Here is a 19,037-nt window from a genome sequence, read left to right on the forward strand (position 1 = left end):
GAATTTTGCCGCTGTCTGATAGACTTCAAACTTACAGTAAAGGCACATGTAATTTAAAAGAAAAAAAGTTGCGTCCAAACAATTATCTCACTACTGAATATAGTAAAACTTACATTAAATGATAAATGGAAGCATTTACATTTCGTGGCCCCAGGAAACAGAAACGAAACCCGTTCTTGTTCCTAGTTCAATCCTATTACTAAAGAAACTTCTTTAATCTTTAGAAACTATCTTCTTCATCGGCTCTTTTCTTACTTTTCCACTTGAAAGGATAGCGCCAATGTATTCAGATAAACATTTGGCCAATGACCTCGATTCTATCAGTCACAGAGCCAAGATAAGCACTGCAAAAGTAAAACATTAATATAAGGGCTTCTAATGGAAGGTAATCTCTTGATTTAGATATCAGAAGCATCAAATACAGATGATGGGCCAATTAATTATTTCTGGTGTCTGTCTTTCAGCCTAAAAATCGGTCAGGTAATCTCTTTCTCGTTGAAAAATCCACTAGTGCCTTCTAAATAAAGAAAAAGGTCTTGCTTAACAAGTAAACCACAATCAGCATCAATTCAAATAATCCCAAACACAGATGATGAGGCAATTAATTATTTCTGATGTCTAAAAGTCGCTTGGGAATCTGCTCGTGCTTGTCGAAAAATCCATCAGTGACTTCATATAAAAGATAAAGGTCATGCTTAACAATCAGCCACCTAATAGCTGAAGGGGAATGCCATCTTATCCAACAAGTTCACTTGTAACTTGCATCACAAATAAGCTTTTGCCAGATTCAGGCCCTAATGTTTGTTCGTAAAAAGAATAAATACACAGTTCCATGGCTGTTGAAATACCTCATGATCTGGTTGAGTAAAGAAGCATCTAAATTCAAGTGGAATAAAGTACAAAGGGAACTGCAAAATAAGCAAGGGATACATTCAAAACGCAGTAATTGGGACTGACGCTTCTGAAATCTTTCAATTCAGAATTATAAACTGCACATGGTAATCTATAACATAAAGAATTATAAAAACATAATTGGAAGAATAGAACAAAATAGAATTACTTCAGCATATTGAACCTTTACCCTGTTCTATGCAATCAAACAGGCAGGCAAAGACATTCTGAAGACTTTCATGCTTGGATTGATCGAGCGGAGAGAGAATGGAGAATGATAATATAAATCTATATTATAACTATAAAATATCTTAATTGTATAGAAAGTCAATGTGATGTATTTCGCTTGTAAACAATAGTATGATTTGAGATCTGTCTTGCATGAGGCTACAAATTGATTTTGTGGCATAACATTTGAATCCCCCTTCTTTTTAAACTTTGAAACTTGCGGATCCCATAATTTATTTGGTCACAATTATGTCTCCCCATGAAAAGCACAGAAACATGCCCTGCAATGAACGAGACATGTTCGTAGTTCTTTAGATAGATGAAGTGATTGAGGTGGGATAGTTGGGGTCTAAACCAGTCCAAAAGATTGAATTTCTTCAAACTGAAATTACGCAGGATATAAATGGAGTATTCTATCCACTGTTTATGTTGAAACAACACAAACATGCTCAGTGCTTCACCCCTTCTCACTCCTATTTCTCATTGAAAAACCTAAGAATAGAAAGGTTCACCACCCCTACCCAACATGTTGTAAGTGAAAGAGTCACTTCAAAATGGAGTTCCAAGTAACTGCTTCCAAAAATGAATCAAATGAAGTAAAATAAAAGCAAAGCAAGAGTGAAATCTCAGAAATCTAGGTAGGTCCGCCGGTAGGTAGGGGTAGATATATATATATATATATATTTTTATATATAGGGGAGGGATCAATTGATCCCACTGTAAGATTTCTCACTCTTTAACCCCATCAATGTCTTATTATAAGAATTGGTCTTCATTGATCCATCAGTTAGATTAATAATCACCATATTGATACGTGTCAAATTTCATAAAAAAAAAAGAATAAAACTACAAGTAGACAGTCAAATAGTTAATATTTCGTTGTGTAAAAAAAGTATACTGTACATCATTTTTTGGGATATATTGATAGGACATCAAACAACTTTGGATGATTATTGAATTTTGTAAGGATTACATTCATGATTAAAAAATTTTATCTAACAGTGAACTTTAGAAAAGTTTATCCTATAAAAAAAATATCCCAGGGTGCAAGACTAATTTTGATTGACACCAACGTTAACTGATTCCTCCACATAAACGCACCCGCACAGAATTTTGTAAGTGCAAAATCTAGCCATAAAAGTTATCACCTTAATAAAACAAATATTAAGAGTAAGCTTTCTCAAGAAAATGGAATTTCTTTAATATTAAATATTCTCATGGCTTCCTTTCTTTAATATTAAGAGTATGCACATGAAAAGAAAAAGACAATACTATAAAATCCTCAACTGATGCTTCCAAGAAAACTAGTACTTGTTAACCAAATCATCAAAGATTGTAGCAAGTGTCAAAATCTTCTAGGCAATATCTAGAAAGCAAAAGACAATGAAGTTATGTTCCACTTTTTCATTCTATACTGGCCACAAGGGCATGAGAAAATTATTGAGATAAAACATAAATTAAACACAGTTCAATATCAACAGAGTCCTTAGTTATTAGAGCAGGTAATTCAAATTCGAAGCTTACCGATGAGAAAAATGGTCAGCATCAGAGCAAGTTTAACTTGAACTGAACAACTATGTCGTAAGTGTAGGGGGCTTGGAAATTGTCTCAGGAACCAACCAGTATGACCCAAGACCTGCATAATATTAAAATTTATTAACTTCTCATTGGAATGCAGCCCCACAAAATCTTAAGTATTGGGATATATCTTTATTAAATGATAATTAAAAGCAAAGAAGAATTGATATTGAGCACTTCTGCTGTTTTATTTTGCATGTACATCTTAAAAATTCATTCACTAACCTGATTGAACATATGAACTGTTCGAATGTAACGAGGATATTCTTCCCATTTTTGTCTCCAAAATATGGGTTTGGATCCTTTTTCTTTAGGGGTGGCATCAACAGTCTGCCTGAATTCATTTCTCTGTTCATCTTCATCAGGAATTACAACTTTTAAAGCCCCATAATTAGATAAACTCCATGTTTTCCTCGAGGAGCAAGGGGTTCTATCTGCTTGAGAAACTACATCTTCAGTACTTCCAGAAACCGCATCTGCTTTTATGTCTATTATATAATTTTCTTCCTTGGAATCTATATGATCAGCAGATATAATCCCAATGCAGTCATCGTTAACATTATATTTATTATCTTTTCTGTTGACCTGCTTTTCTTTGAGTTTCAAGGAATGCGTAAGTTCTAAGCTTTCATCCTTAGCACTTCTTAGAGTCTGAGAGTTTCCGGATAGAAATGCTGCTAGATCATCTCGCTCTTCATCATCCAGGTTAACCCAGCCAAGAGGTTGCCTACCTTCCTCAACATAAGATTCCCTCAAAGCTGCTTCCACATGGGAAATTTGGTTTTCAATGGCAGAAATAAATTGCTTATGCCTATGTTTGTATTGTCGTCACCAAGATGTCTGTAGCTTAGCCTGACAGCTTTCTCAAATTCCTCCAACTATTTCAGCATGGTCAAAGCAGAAAATTAACAAAATGAACATTTTGGTGATGTGAGGGAATCTATAAAACAAAACAACATTGTAGTTTGAGTGCTAAATGTCTATGATAGGTAAAGAGAAACAGGGAATTGAAGTAAATATAAGGGCAATATTAACTTACCTGCCATTTAGCAGTACCTAAAGCAGTTTGCAGCTCCCTGCGTAGTTCATCTAATACCTCGGGAGTTGACCTTTCTCTCCTCTGTCTTATCCAAGCCCTGTATACAGATTCCATTCTGGGAAACGAGAAATCAAGATAAACAGAAATGAAATTTTTCAGGACAGCGTAATAATTCCCTCCAAAGCTCCAATACCAACTGAAGTAAATCCTAAATTAGTAAGGCATACTATGCTGGGTATAAATAGCTTAAGATCACCCCCAGACACAGCGAATTAGTTATCTCATCTGATCCCAAATTATTTGATGCAAAACTGTACGCTTATTCCACACATCTTATTACTCTCTCCGTTGTTTCTATACTTTCGTCCACATAAGATGTAAAAGAAAAAGATATCCCGAAATTTCCTCTAATTAAAAATAAAGGAGTTACTAAATCGGAATTCATGCCAAATTTAGGCGTAGCAAAACCCATATTACCTAAAGCCCAGAGAAGCCGTTTTACGAATCATACAGTTAATTACAGGCAATAAAATAAAAAAGATCATACAAAGAACCGTAAGCCCGGGATCAGCAAATTAAGAAAGGAAGCATACGTATCAGCTGATTCCTGCACCTCCTCAGCCGCTGAAAAGAAAGCGTCCTTTTGCCATAGTTCAAAACTGTTAGCCACCAGCATCTTCATAAAAAACCGAAAGCAGCAACGAATTAGAACTTAAACTCGAACGAATTCCAATCCGAGGAAAACCAACCCAGCTTCCACAATTAAACTCGTATTAAGCGAACAAAACTACAGGTAGATAGAAAACTTGACGATCGCTTCTTTCTCTCTCTTCTGCGGTAGCGTAAAGCAAGAAGGAAGAGAGAGAAAGATGCCTCCAGAATTTCTTGTGCGGGCACTGTATGCAACCATTGCTCTTTTTCTTCGGAAAAAGGTTCTATCCGCTGGTTGAACCTGTACAGTGTCTCAACATTTGAAACCAATTGGAAGACCCAACGTGTTGATAAAGACACGTGTCGTGTCGTGAAAGGAAGTAATTATTGGGAGACATGCTGGGTGGCCGCACGGGAGAGAGAAATCAGAGAAGCGAGAAGCGTCGGCGGTTGGAGAAAGAAAAGGACAAGAAGGTGGGATGTTGACAAGAAGGTGGTTGTGCTTCATGCCACTGCCAAGCTATTCACAGCTTTCTAGGTCTCACTTCACATTTGCCCACAAATATAAATTTATTCGATGAAAACATAAAAAGTAGAAATGTCAATATCTCAGATCCCAAAAAATAATGCGAATATCTTATTATTAAAATCACTATCAATTTACACTTGCATTCTATATCATTTAGGATAAAAATATTATTAAAATTAAATTAAAAAAATAAGAAAGTCTAAATCGTCTAAGAACTTTCATTTCATGGTTTTAGCATTAAAATGGAATTACATTCTCTTTGTCAATTAATTGGTTTTTTTGTTTTACACCCAGTAATGAAAAAAATAAATTTGTGTAAACTGGCAAGAAATTAATTCAAGGACATTAATCAAGTAAATGGTGTGCGATGACAAAGAAGATTAAAGAATAAAAAGGAAAAGTGAGCACATGCGAACATGGTGCTTGTGTCCAAGTCAGTACTCAGTCAACTTCAGCATTTTTGGTGGCAGAAAATGAAACTTTGGTCTTCATTCCTTTTATCTGTTCCATAATATATTTAGATAAAATTAATCAACCAACACAAGCGCCTCAAGCCTCTGTCCAAACTTGCTTCCAACAAATTTAATTAAATATCAAACTAATAACAATTTTACTATTTTTTAATTGTTGCACGAACGGGTTATGATCTCAAATGCAAATAGCAAATGGAGTAAATATTTGGATATATTTATTCAATCAACAATCGTAGAAAGCTTACAATCAACAAAAATATCCAAAATAGAATATTCTTCTCTTTAAATTAGTATAAAGAAATGGCAGAAAAAGAAGGAAACAACATGAGTGGTATAGAGAGAAAGAGAGAGATACCAGAGAGAGAATGTATTGATCACAATATGCATGCCTCACAACAATGCCAGACATATATATACCCTCACTATTCTCTCATCTTCTACATTGCATGCCTTCCTCGTGTGCTCGTTCACATTTCTCTTTCTTTTGGGTTCTCTCTAATGTGTCCCTTGGTATAACGTGTCCGTCCACCTCATGGTTAATTAATCCCTCTAACTCATTCATCATTACAATACCCCCTAAAGAGTTGGACATTGTCCCCTAGGTTAAAAGTGAGGAAAAATTGCTACATATCAAATAAATATTCCCAAGTAGGAATATCTATGCCATCCCAATGAATTAGTACTTCTTTAATTCATTGAGACCAATGTTTAGTAGTTCGAGCATCAAGAATTCTTGTGACTTATACTAAAGGACCTTCCAAATCAGATAATAAAGGCACATGAATATAAGGAGTGATAGTCATTCCGTCATATTTCTTGAGTAAAGAGACAGGAAAAACAGGATGTACTCTAGTATTTGCTAGTAATTTGAGTCGATACAAAACCAATTTATGGGCTATTGGAAATGGCCCAAAATACTTCAAAGCAAGCTTATGGAGTTTCCTAAGGGCCGTTGAATGCTACCTATATGATTGTAGCTTTACAAAAACTAAATCTCCCACATCAAAGTGCACTTCTGAAAGTATAAGCATGTTTCTTCATTCTAGTATAAGCCTTCAATAAATTAGTTGACTTGTCTAGAATCTAGTCCCTTAATTGCAGCTGTTGATATAAATCAATAGGTAAATCATCAGTAGAATTAACAAGAAGCAATGTTGGTGGATCTCTCCTATACACTATCGTAGAGGGGCCATATCAATAGTTATGTGCTAAGTAGTATTATAAGACAATTCTGCCCAAGGAAGGTAATCCAATCACTGTTTAGGACGATTAAAAAAACAAAGCACCGAAGGTACATTCTTAAGACCTTTATTCAAAGCTTTTGGGACTATCAGTTTATGGATGGCATGAAGAACTCACATAAAGGTCTGATCCATGAAGCTTAAACAACATGATGCCAAAAAAGCTTACAAAAATCTTATCATGATTATAAACAATGGTTTGAGGGAAACATGTAACTTAATTACGTTCCAAATAAAAAACTTCAGCTACATTCTAACTCATAAGTTGCTCTTAATGGCGTAAAGTATGCATACTAAATAGATGATCAATAACAATAAATTTAACAGAATACACACACATGGTGGCAATGATGTGATAAAATCCATAGCATATCATCCTAAATCCTAGCAGGTCTAGCTAAAGGAGATAACAATATTAACAGGTGATATCTGAATGTGTTTAGTCTATTCGCAAACAAGACATTAACTGATAAATTTCTAATAGCCTTGTGCATCTTAAGCCAAAAAAATTAAGCAACAAAGCACTTGAATGTTCTCAAAATGCCTACATTGACCTATAACACTGATGAGTAGTATTCTATTAATTATGTTCAATCAACTTAGGTTAATTTAAAAGCACAACCAATCTTCCCTTCCAATACAGTAAGGAATCTCGCACTGCATATTTAGGCATCAAAGTAGGATCTTGTTCCCATGCGAAACTTGTTGTTTCAATAAGAGAAAGTCGAGCTGCTCTACAAATGTCATCACTAGAGTAGATTGAATATGACTTAACCCCATATAAAGATCTTCTGGATAATGAGTCAATAGCCAAATTTGTCTTCCTCATTTTGTATCGATAGAGAAATAATACCCTATCACTTTTAGTAAGTAGGCTGCCTGCAGGGGTTTAAATGACGTGATTATGTAAATGCTTAAAGCTCTCATGATCGATTCGAATCATAAGTGGACACCAAATAAATAATGTTGAAATTTTATCATTGCTTAAATGATAGCATAGAGCTCTCAAACATAAGCAAACTAAGCTTGCATTCTTACTGAAATTTGCTTAGAAAAATAAGCATAGGATGCCCCTTGACTTAAAACAACACCTATTCCATGTCTTGAAGCATATCTCTAGCATAAAATTCTTGGCGAAATATGGTAAAGTTGATGCTGGGGCTTCAATTAAAGATGATTTAGCTTCTCAAATGCAATATGTGCCTCACTAGACTAGTAAATGCATCTTTTTATAATAGATGAATCAAGGGTCTTGTAATTTGGAAATATTGCTTAATAAAGCACCAATAATATCTAGATAGCCTTAAAAATCCATGAAGGGGTGAGAACATTTGAGGGATTGTCTATTATTGAATAGCTTGTATCTTTGTTGGATCCATTTCCACACTACTAGCCAAAATGATATGACCTTATTTTTTCCAAAAGAGCATTTACTCATTTTGAAAAATAACTTGTGCATGTTCATTATATCTAGTACCTGTTCCACATGTTTTAAATGTTGGGCCCATGTTTACAATGTCATCAAAGAAAGTAAAGAACAAACTTACATAAAAAAGGTTGAAACACTGTGTTTATTAGTGTTTGGATTGTTGCAGGGGCATTTAATAACTCGAAAGGCATCATAAGCCATTCGTATAACCCTTGGTGAGTGCGGAAGGCAGTATTCTCTCGGTCAGCCTCATTCATGAGTATTTAATGATACCTTGAACGCAAATCTAGTTTGGAATAATATTTAGAGCCTCTTAATTCATCGAAAAATTCATCTATAATAGGCATAGGGAATGAATCCTTTATTGTTACAGTATTCAAAGCTCGATAATATTCACAAAAAACCATATTTCTTCTTTATTAAAATCACTGGGGCAAAAAATGGACTCTTGCTTGGTTGTATCAGCCCCTCAAACAATAATTATGTCACATCTTTTCAATTTTTTAGTTTTTTGGTTAAAATAGTACCTATAAGGTCACACTTTTACCGAGCCAGCTCCTTCTGCTAGGATGATACAGTCATGATCCCTCTTAGGAGGCAACCCATGTGATTTCTCAAAAATATGTTGATATTTCCACAATAAATTTTTCATGTCATCAAGAATATTCACTTCATCTCTCATCCCCTTATCTTTAAATTCAATTTTCTCTTCTACTTGTAGAAGGTAGTACTTGACAACTGCATTTGTATCTATTAGTCTCTGAAAATGATGGAACTCTGCTTGAGCAATAGAGGAGCTTTTCTTTCCTACTAGAGTGTTATAAAGGCTTCATCATTGAAGAACTTAATGTAGAATTGTTCCACTGTGTAATTAGCAACATGTGAAACCAGAGTAACTAGCCGTGAGGCTCTAATCACAAAATTTGAACCATCCATAGATAAAACAAAAGTAGGAAATGTGATAGTATGCCCTGTAAATGTGATAAAACAAAAGGATATCTCCTTCGAAGTTATAGCAACTAAGATGATACGGTGAAGTTTGGAGTCTCATAAAGATAAAACGTTGTTTTGCATGAAAAATCTAATTTAATGGATCAGTGCCATTGACATTTTAGGAGGACAATCCATTTTACTTGACTTACAAGGTACTATTATGGACTCTAATTGCTTGGTGACTCGCCCTTGTTACTCTATTATTTTTCTGTTAACACTAGTTGTTATATAGTTCGAGTCTATATATTCAAGTTTTTTTCCTAGTGTCTCTATAGTGGTCTCCATAATAATGATTCTACTATTAGGAGCTTTGGCTGAAGCCTCAATGGCCACTCAATCCATTCCAAATGTAGGTTAGTTTTTGGATTCTATCTTAGTGTTAGGAGCTCAAGCCTAAGTCTCAATGGCCATTTAATTTAATCTAAGTGCAAGTTTAGAATTGGTTTTCAATTTTTTCTATCTTAGCATTAGATTCGACTCTCATCTGTTCCAAATTCTTGCCTATTTGCTTCACTTCCTCCTATACATCCTTGAATCGAGTTTTCTTCCACCATTTATCTCTCAATGAAAGTCCCAATTGTAATGATCTCAAATGTAAATAGTAAATGTAGTAAATATCTAGATATATTTATTCAATCAGCAATCATACAAAGCTTACAATTAACAAATATCTAGAATAGAACATTCTTCTCCTTAAATCAGTATAATAGAAATGGCACAAAATGAAGGAAATACCATGAGTGGTCTAGAGAGAAGAGAGAGATACAGAGAGAGAGAATGTACTATCACAATATGCTTGCCTCACCACAATTCCATAATAGTATGTATACCCTCACTATTCTCTCATCTTCCACGTTGCACGCCTTGCTCATATGCTCCTTCACAATTTCTCTTTTTTTAGGTTTTCTAGAATGTCCCTTGTTTATGACATTATTCGTCCACCTTGACTGCTATCTCATGGTCTGTTTACTCCCTTTGACGCTTTTATCATTGTTACAAGTTTTGATATATAAAAAATATATCAACAAAATCACCTCAAAATTCTTCACACACACATATGCACATTACATGACTGGTTTTTTATACATGAGCGATAGGGTCATAAATTGATAGTAAATTTATGTACTTGATGCATTAAAGTGGCTCAAAATTTTTACGGAAGAGATTATATTCCAATCAATCAACCCCAGTCTCACTCTCCTATAAAGAACTTAAAAACTAAGGTATTGGAAACCAAATTGGTCATTGAAACTGATAAATGCAGTGGCTTAAAGGTCAGTAATCCAACCAAGTCAATTTAAAGTCGATTGGTCATGATTAAAAATATATAATTTAATTTAAATATTTGACTTTTAAAAATAAATTTAAACAAAATAATTCATTCTCAACTAAATGAAAAATTTGTCCATAAAATCTTATACATGCTTGTACAATATTAATTATAAGTTTCTAACACTAATAAAATACAAAAATATTAAAAATATTAATTAAAAAATTTAGGTTTGATTTACGATTCAATATTTAGAAGAGGAGAGAAAGAAAAAAAATAAAATAAATTAATACAGGTCACCAATTTAATTTACCAATTTGATTAGGTTTTTTGATTTGAAGGTAGGTTGGCTGAGCTGAAATTGAGTCATAAAGTGACTTGTTTTGTTCAAATAATTGAACGAGTCAGGTGACTAGTTCATAGGTCAACCTAATAAGGTTGATATGGTTATAAACAGTGTTTAAGATTTTTCAATGCACTATGCAATTAAATAGCATTTTCATTAAATTTAGGTAGATCGTCACCCAAACCATCTCTCAAGAATAGAATTGAACATTTTGTTTGGTTTAAAAAAGGGAGGTGATGTTGTAGAGGGGAGGGACTTGTTTGGCAATCATATGGCTAAGGGAGGAAAAGGAAAATTTTATAGGAGATTTAGAAGGATTCCTCCCTCTAAGCCCTCCCCGCCCCTAAATTAGGGGGATTTTGGAAGATTCCTCCCTCTCCCTCCTTCTTTTAAAATCCCTCTACTTCCTTCCCTTTAACCAATAGAGTAAATGCTTTACCATAAATGTTTGTAAGTCTTGGTAAATTCCTCAAATGGATCCTCGTGAGACTTCTAGAGATATCCCTTTCAAGGTTATTATCAACTTAATAATCTTTAATTACATTTTTTCCATTAAGTGAAACCTATTGAATTTGGTGAGTGCTAATAAATAATCTTTTAAAATATTTCATCTTTTTCAAAAACGTGTGAAATATTTGGAGTAACATTTTATGCAAAATACATACAACTTCTAATTCACAAATACATTTTTACAATTTTGGAAACAATAGTATAACCTCAAAAGAGGAGTAAATGGAGATGGAAATGTGTACTTCTTGAAGGTGTTCTAAGCTTTCAAACTTAGGAAACAACATATTTTCATCATGGGATGGACTTAAGCTACATAAAATAATAAAAGTTTGTAGGGATGACACATTTCGTATAATTCCTTCTATTGGGAATTTTAAGTGGTCAATTCCATTTAACAAGGATGTCAACTTCTTTAAATTATCGGAAGCTAAGTTCACATCTTTCTTTTTTTTTTTTTGTGAAGATATGACTAAGAACTTATTGAATCGCAAAGTCCAATACTTTGATTGTATATTTGAAAGCTACGCCTCAAAGTCTTGTAGAAAATTATTCAAAAACAAAGTAATGAGATTTTTTGAAGGAAACTTTAAAAACTTGGGCATCTCTTTTATATGAGTCCCTAAAAGAAACCTTTTCCATTTTTTCCAACTTAGGATGACAATTTCTATCATCATTCTTTACAAAGAATTTGGCATTTGACTCATATTCACATGTTAATTAAAAAGCTACATGTCTTACGATATCATGCATTTTTAACAAATCTTTTACTACCCATATTCTTTAGCAAGATTCAAACTTAAATTATATATTTCTCCTTATTTATGTGCTTCACATATATATATATAGATATATATATATATATCATGATCATATTTAAAGCAATAGCCTTCCATAATGCACAATAAAATAAGCTAATTTGTATTTGTACTACAGTCATCATTAGATAGAGACCATATAAAAAGCAAGGTTTGGTTGTATCAGTTGGCAATTAATGGCAACTAAATTCATGCAAAGAATAGACATAAACCATATATACCTGAAAAGTTCAAGGATAGCTCTCCAAAGTTTCTAAGGCTTACTTCTATTATTGGATTAAGGTTTTACTAATCAGAACCTGCCCAACCACACAAGAGTCAGTGTAAACTTAGCATTTACCGCACATTAGTTTAACAAGTCTTTTTATATGATTGTTTGAGATTACGTCTACATCCACCTTTTCTTTGAAGAGTTCAAATAATTTTTTAGGTACCAAAGTGTTAATCCTTTTAAATTTTCTTGCTCATATTTGACCATATGTTTTCTCAACAAAATGACTATTATTATATTTGATCTACTTTTATTTGAGAGACTCATAATTTCAACAAATCACATAGGATGAGCACAAATTTTTCTCTCTTCAAGTTTCTGCATATTTAAAGAAGTCCTACGATTCAACGTTATGTTTTTGTCATATGTCATCTCTATATTTAAATGATGCTACAACACTAATTCACATAACTACATCACATCGTGTTGTCGAGAGAAATTCATTGTGATACTTTTTTTAATAAGATTGTTTTTCCTACCCTATGAATGCTATATGTGCTAATAATACCAACTTCATCTATGTCAAAGTACATATAAAGCTCTAAATAAATTGGTTCCAAACAAATAATTTATTTAAAGGGAAATTCAATCAAAGATATCAAAAAATTTTCTTTACTACGACACCTATAAATTTAGCATGAGGTTGATCCACTATATTTCTCAAAGAGTTAAAGTTGTCTCTAAAAATTGAATGCGGCATTTGATTGTAGTGCCCTTATCACAATTAGGTTTTGGTACCACTTTTATTAGTTATAATAACTACTTGTTAGCTTTGATGCCACTCTTATTAACTTTAATACCACTTGAACAGTTGGAGAGTATATGTGAAAAGAAAAATAAGCCTAAATTAAATAAAATTTGTCATATTTTATATATGCATTTAATCATACAACATATAGCAATTTTTTTGAAATTAAAGTTATTTTAAAATGGCTAAAATTTAGTAATATAAATTTGATTTCGATCTTCAATCACATTTATTCTAATAAGTCAACCCTATTGAATTTTGTTGGGAAATTAATTAGTAGTCTTTCAAAATGTTACATTTTCTCCAAGAACTTATAAAATATCTAGAAGAACCTTTTATTCAAAGCACAAAACACCTATAATTTACAAATATATTGTGCATTTTGGAAATAACAATACTTTCTCAAAGGAGGAGTAACTAGAGACAAAATTTGCACTTCTTGAAGGTGTTTTGAACTTTCAAGCTTATGAAACAACTTATTTTTATCATAGGATGGACTTGAGCTACATAAAACACTAAAAGTTTATAGAGACGACACATTGCAAAGAGCTTAATAATGCAATATATAATGTTAACGTTAATTCATTTGTTAACATTAAAAATTAATTTTTTAAAAAAAATATATAATTCATTTGATAATTCAATTTGATGTTATTTTGTACCGATAATGAAAGGTGGGGCAAGAGGATAAGAAGGCCTTGTAAAGCACCCAATATTTTAAATTGCTTAACATATTTATGTCAGTATTGTATATGATTATGATACTGATACAAGATATACTTCTTTTATAAGTATAAATATAAGTATTGAATATTTTTTGATTTAATTTTTTGATAATTTTTAATAAACAAATGAGCAAATTATCCTCTAAACTATATATTCATAAGTATTTGAGATCCTAACTCATCTTTTATCATATTCTTCAATTTCTAAAATGGTATAATCTAACCTCAGCTATAATAAAAATTAATCTTGATTGTCAGTTAATTAAAAAATTATAAAAAAAATATGTCAAAAACTACAGAAAAAGACAAAAAAAAATCTCTTGATTTGGGCCATTTGGCTTGGAACAACAAACAATTATCTTGGCCCAAGCCACATAAGACACATTCACCATATTCTAACCCAAAGAAAAAGTCTTGTCAGTTTCCATTATGAGGCTCCCTTTCTAAGGTTAGAGCACAACATTTTTTATTTTTCCACCGTTAAAGTTCAACAACATATAGCTGTCATCGTCTTCGTTGTTATTATTGCTGTGTTTGATATGTGTTATCAAAAATGCTCTCACTTTCTTTAAGCAAGAAAGCACACACGGTCTTTTAAGCAAGCAAGAAATGTCCCGTCTTTCCCCATATATCTAATTAGATGCCATCCTTAAAGAGAACACTTAATATTCATTTTTCAAAGATCATGATGACTTTTTTTTTATTCCTGTAGCCAAACATGATGCTCTCTAGCACCCATCCGTGAAACGAACCAAATGCCGTTTAATATTCAATTCAATCGAAACATTGTAAAGTTGTGAGAAGGAGTTTGAGGTGGATTCTAGCTATTTGAGAAAGATTCTGGATTTAATTTTGTCCCTATTTTGTCATCTTTTTTAAGATGAAACACTAGTGAAGCTATTACATTGCTCGCGCGTATTTCACGAACGAAGAGATGGGATACTTAATTTGCACAGAAGGAAAGAGAATTTGCCCACTTTGGTGAAAAGATCTCAGCCCACCTCCCATCTGGTGGTATGTTAAGAGTCTTTATTTATAAATTTACTATTGCTTTTTGTTTCTTGGAAGAATACGTTTCTAGAATTTTTTGAATAATAAAATGAATGATTCTTTTACATCTACAACAAATTCGCGGTGAAGTTCGCACTAGTTTAAAAAATTTAATAAAGGACCCAAAAATTATACAATCCGTTTAACGATAGCGAATATTACAAGTATTATCAATAGATTATATAAGTTATGCCTGAATTTAAAAAGAATATAATCTTTTAATATAGTATAATACTTCAAATTGTTTTACGTTTTCCCCCCCAATGTTTTCGCTAGAGACATTTAATTTTGAAACTAATTCAAACATTGTTCATTAAAACTTAAAAACATTTTAAGATTTTTTTTGAAAACAAAATACAACTCTTTTTTTTAAAAAAAAAAAGTAAACAAGAGTCATTTAAAATATCAAGTCCCATCGATTGATCCAGATTCATTCAATGCAAGTCAGGCCTAATTAAAGGGAAAGCTTTATCATGCGGTGTGACCTGCCTGACTCTCCATCCGAATCAGTGGGGTCTAATTTGGCTTCCATAGACTATACAATACAGTGTTTGTTTTTTTTTTTTTTATCCCACCATATTCATATGCCTTACTAGTTCCAAGAATATTTTACAACAGCCTGTCTCCAACATCTGTAACAAAAAACTCCAGCAAGGAACAAGGGGATAACAAATTGAAGAAAATGTCAAAAATTCGTTGATCACTACACAAAAATTCCTATATAGCCAGGTTCCAGTTTGCATATGGGAGCCAGTAATCAGTGCATAGACGCATTTAATCAATGGCGATGATGAGGAAACCAACAGACACATACATGAGAAAAACTGGGTACAAAGCAAGTGCCTTTCTCCTTGGATTGACTGCAGAACTCATGAAAGGATATGCCGCCCAAGAGCTCCAAGCCAATGTCACAGATACCACAATCACTTTCAGTATGACATTGTCCTTTAACATACAGATTAACGCCCCAACGGCCAGAGGGAACAAACAGTAACCAGGAGACTTATACTCTGGAAGAAAATAATATGCCCACCCTGGAATTCCAAAGAAAAAAGAATGAAAAGATAACTGAACTATTTGCATTAAACAAACTATGGAGAGTAAAAATAGCACATCAACCCTCAATTTTTAATACCCATAATGCAATTGCTTTGTAAAATTGCATCCTTTCCACAGACTAAAAGATACTTTTACTCATCATCACGAATAAATATTTAGTTGACTAGATAAAAGTTGATACTCACAACGTGACCAGATGAATGTGAGAGGGAGGGGGGATGCAATTGCGTTGTAATTGCATCCTTTCCACAGACTAAAAGATACTTTTACTCATCATCACGAATAAAAATTTAGTTGACTAAAAAAAGTTGATACTCACAATGTAACCAGATGAAATGCGTGTATTTGTGAGAGAGAGGCCCTTACCAGAAGCAGAACATTTAACGTCAAAATTACAGCACCAGCAGCAAGTAAAGCAAAAGCAACAGCGAACACCTCAGACTGAGACAAATTCAGAAGCAGTGTAAGTAGGGATTAACTAAAAGTCTAAAACCAATAAAATAAATGATGCCACATGGCATAAAACACATAATACAAAAAAGAAGACCTGGGTGCTACCAAAAATAAGCATAACGAAGTAAAAGGGCATTAACCCCTAAACCTATTATGAACTTCAACAACACTCAAACAAACATGAGTGCTACAGACTTACAGTAGTGCATCCTCAACAAGGCTTGCACAATGGCAGATACGTGGGCAAGGGTAGTGGCTTAAAAAGAAAGCAATACCCTATAACGTATTAATAAAGCTTTCACTTAATCAGTTCCTCTAATAGAAAAGAAATATGATCTAATCCTTCTAGTACGAACACAGAGAGAAAGAGACATTAAAATTTATAAATGATGTTCATCCACATGTCAAGTTGCTTCTTCATTACAACATTCTCTGGGACCAAATGCGATAGACAACAAATCCTGAATACCTAAGCAGGGACTTGAACTTCTATAATATGTGTAAGGACAGTATTTTAACATCCTAGGATTTGCTCATTAAAAATACAAAAGAAAATTGAGCTTGAAAAATAAAATTAATTAACTAGTTTTTCAAATTGTTAGCTTCGTTTTTAGCATGGTAACGGTGGCAACAGACACGGACATGAAAGATTAAGTATGAAGGCTAATACACATAAATAATGCCAATTTTGTGTGTGTGTGTGGAGTTCTCAAAATCAACTCCTTTTGATGGATTCTACACAAAATAAAATCTGCAGACAATAGGTTCTGCATCTCCCATCAGACCAACAATAAACTGAGTTCCCAAATTCCTATCAGCTTACTAGTTATAACAGCAAATAGCAAAACAGAAAAAAGACAGTATCAAATACAATTAAAAATAAATTAGATATTCATGGAAAAATGTAAACTTCTCTACCCAAAAACTCACTTAACTTCCCGAGAGAACATGTTGTAGCCAAATTATTGGAATGACAACATGTATGAACAATTTGAAGGTGCCAAATTTCCTCATGAAGAACATAATTTCTAAATCCTAACCAAACTTTCATCAGAAGTTGAAAGGGATAAAATATCCATCACACTTCCATAAGACAAAAGTTAGGTGACTGAAGTCAAAGAAACAACTCATGACAAAGTCCTCCAACTGTAATTCATGGAGCAACAAATTTGGTACTTCAGAATCTATATTTCTTCTCCAACAAAAATACATCCCGTCAAATTGAGATGTTCAAAGTCATAATCGATTCCTTAATCAAATTCAGAGGTCCCCGTGAAGCCCCTTCTACTGATAGAAACTTAAGTAAACTGATATCGTCACATCTCCATGTTGAATAGCTTTGAATTCATTCTCCAAGATTTGATAGTTCGATAGGTACAGGAAAACAAATGACAGAGATCAGAATCACTATCTTAAATATTGGGGAGAAAAGGGGGTCTCAAAGCTTTGTGACAAACATGACCAGAGAGATGTACCGATATTTCACTAAATGAAAATCAAGAAGCCAAATAAACAATCAGAGACTAGAACTCAACCAAGCACTGTCAATTCCTGCATTGACTTAATATTTATAGATAAATTTAGCCCTCAAGTTCATTCATCAGATCATGAATTTATATCAACCGTTTTAAACAAAAGAATGATTAATGAACACTCAACTTTCCAGAAACGAAATAACACGAAAACTAACTGTTTAGAAAGAAAACCACAGTAGCGGGGTAAACAAATTGATCCGTTGTGCATGCTTTACCTTCTTGACAGACGCGGACCATGATAGAATGAGACCCAGAAACACGATAAAGAAGAAAGGTCCCCATAGATCCCAATCCCTCAAAGCCTTCCCAGGGTCTTCACGGAAGGGGTTGGGGAAAACAACCAGCTTCAGATTATTAACAATCCTCGAAAGATCCCTCTTGACAGTGTCCCAGACCGGTTCAGTTAGCGTATTAGGGATGGAACCGAACCCATCGGAAGCGATAGTCGGACGGCCATTTGATGATGAGGTTAGAACTGGAGGGACAGCTGGCGCAGATGGGGGCTTCTGATTGGAGGATTGTTGCGGAGGTTGAGGTGGTGGTGGTGGTGGAAGGTTAGAAGGAATGAAAGGGGAAGAAGATACGGGAATTGAAGCTCGAGGAGGACTGGGAGGCCTGGCGGGAAGAACCGTGGCGGGACTTGATTGGACGCTGGCATGAATGAGGTTCTCGATCTCGTCAATGTCGGACTGGGACGAGGGGTGAAGAGGTATTGTATCGCTGTTCGACATTTTTGGCTCCGAAGAAGTAGGGATTTACGGGGAATCTAAGGACTCAAGAGAGATCTCGTGTGAGAGAGAGAGAGAGAGAGAGAGAGAGATCAGAGATAGCTCGCTTTGCTATTTTGGATCGAAGACGAAGAGAGGGTCCAGCAATCCGGCCCTCGCAAGTCACGGCCAAGAAAATCGGTTAATCGGACACGGGTCATCCTTGGATCGGGTTTAGATCCGAAATTTTCCCTCCCCGATGGCGATGGAAAGCAACCTTCACCTGATTTGGACTAGACGCGTTTGGAAGAAAGGTACATTTTTATAAAATTACTTGCACAAAACTCGTGGAAAACTGATTGGAAAAAGATTTCCCAACTTGTATTAAAAAGATTAATGACTCTTAGAAGTTGAAATTTTTAAGATAATAAAAATAAATTATCATGGATATTATCTTGAACTCTATAAAATTACAATTTAATATTTCCATCCAACT

The 19,037-nt window shown here is 33.8% G+C and overlaps 1 protein-coding gene and 1 pseudogene across 1 annotated transcript; both read right to left on the reverse strand.

The window, feature by feature from the left end:
- Positions 1-31: 31 nt before the first annotated feature.
- LOC129297669 (uncharacterized) lies at positions 32-4,661 on the reverse strand (annotated as a pseudogene).
- A 10,869-nt stretch (positions 4,662-15,530) lies between these two features.
- On the reverse strand, positions 15,531-18,710 carry LOC129297667 (protein YIP4b-like). Its single transcript, XM_054936014.1, is given in 4 exon segments — positions 15,531-15,785; positions 15,788-15,821; positions 16,213-16,287; positions 18,050-18,710. Coding segments are annotated over 4 exon segments (849 nt in total). The 5' UTR covers positions 18,566-18,710; the 3' UTR covers positions 15,531-15,561.
- Positions 18,711-19,037: the final 327 nt, after the last annotated feature.

The sequence above is a fragment of the Prosopis cineraria genome, unplaced genomic scaffold, assembly GCF_029017545.1.
Source record: "Prosopis cineraria cultivar Desert tree isolate PC_DT_omini unplaced genomic scaffold, ASM2901754v1 PC584, whole genome shotgun sequence".
NCBI classification, from domain to species: Eukaryota; Viridiplantae; Streptophyta; class Magnoliopsida; order Fabales; family Fabaceae; genus Prosopis; species Prosopis cineraria.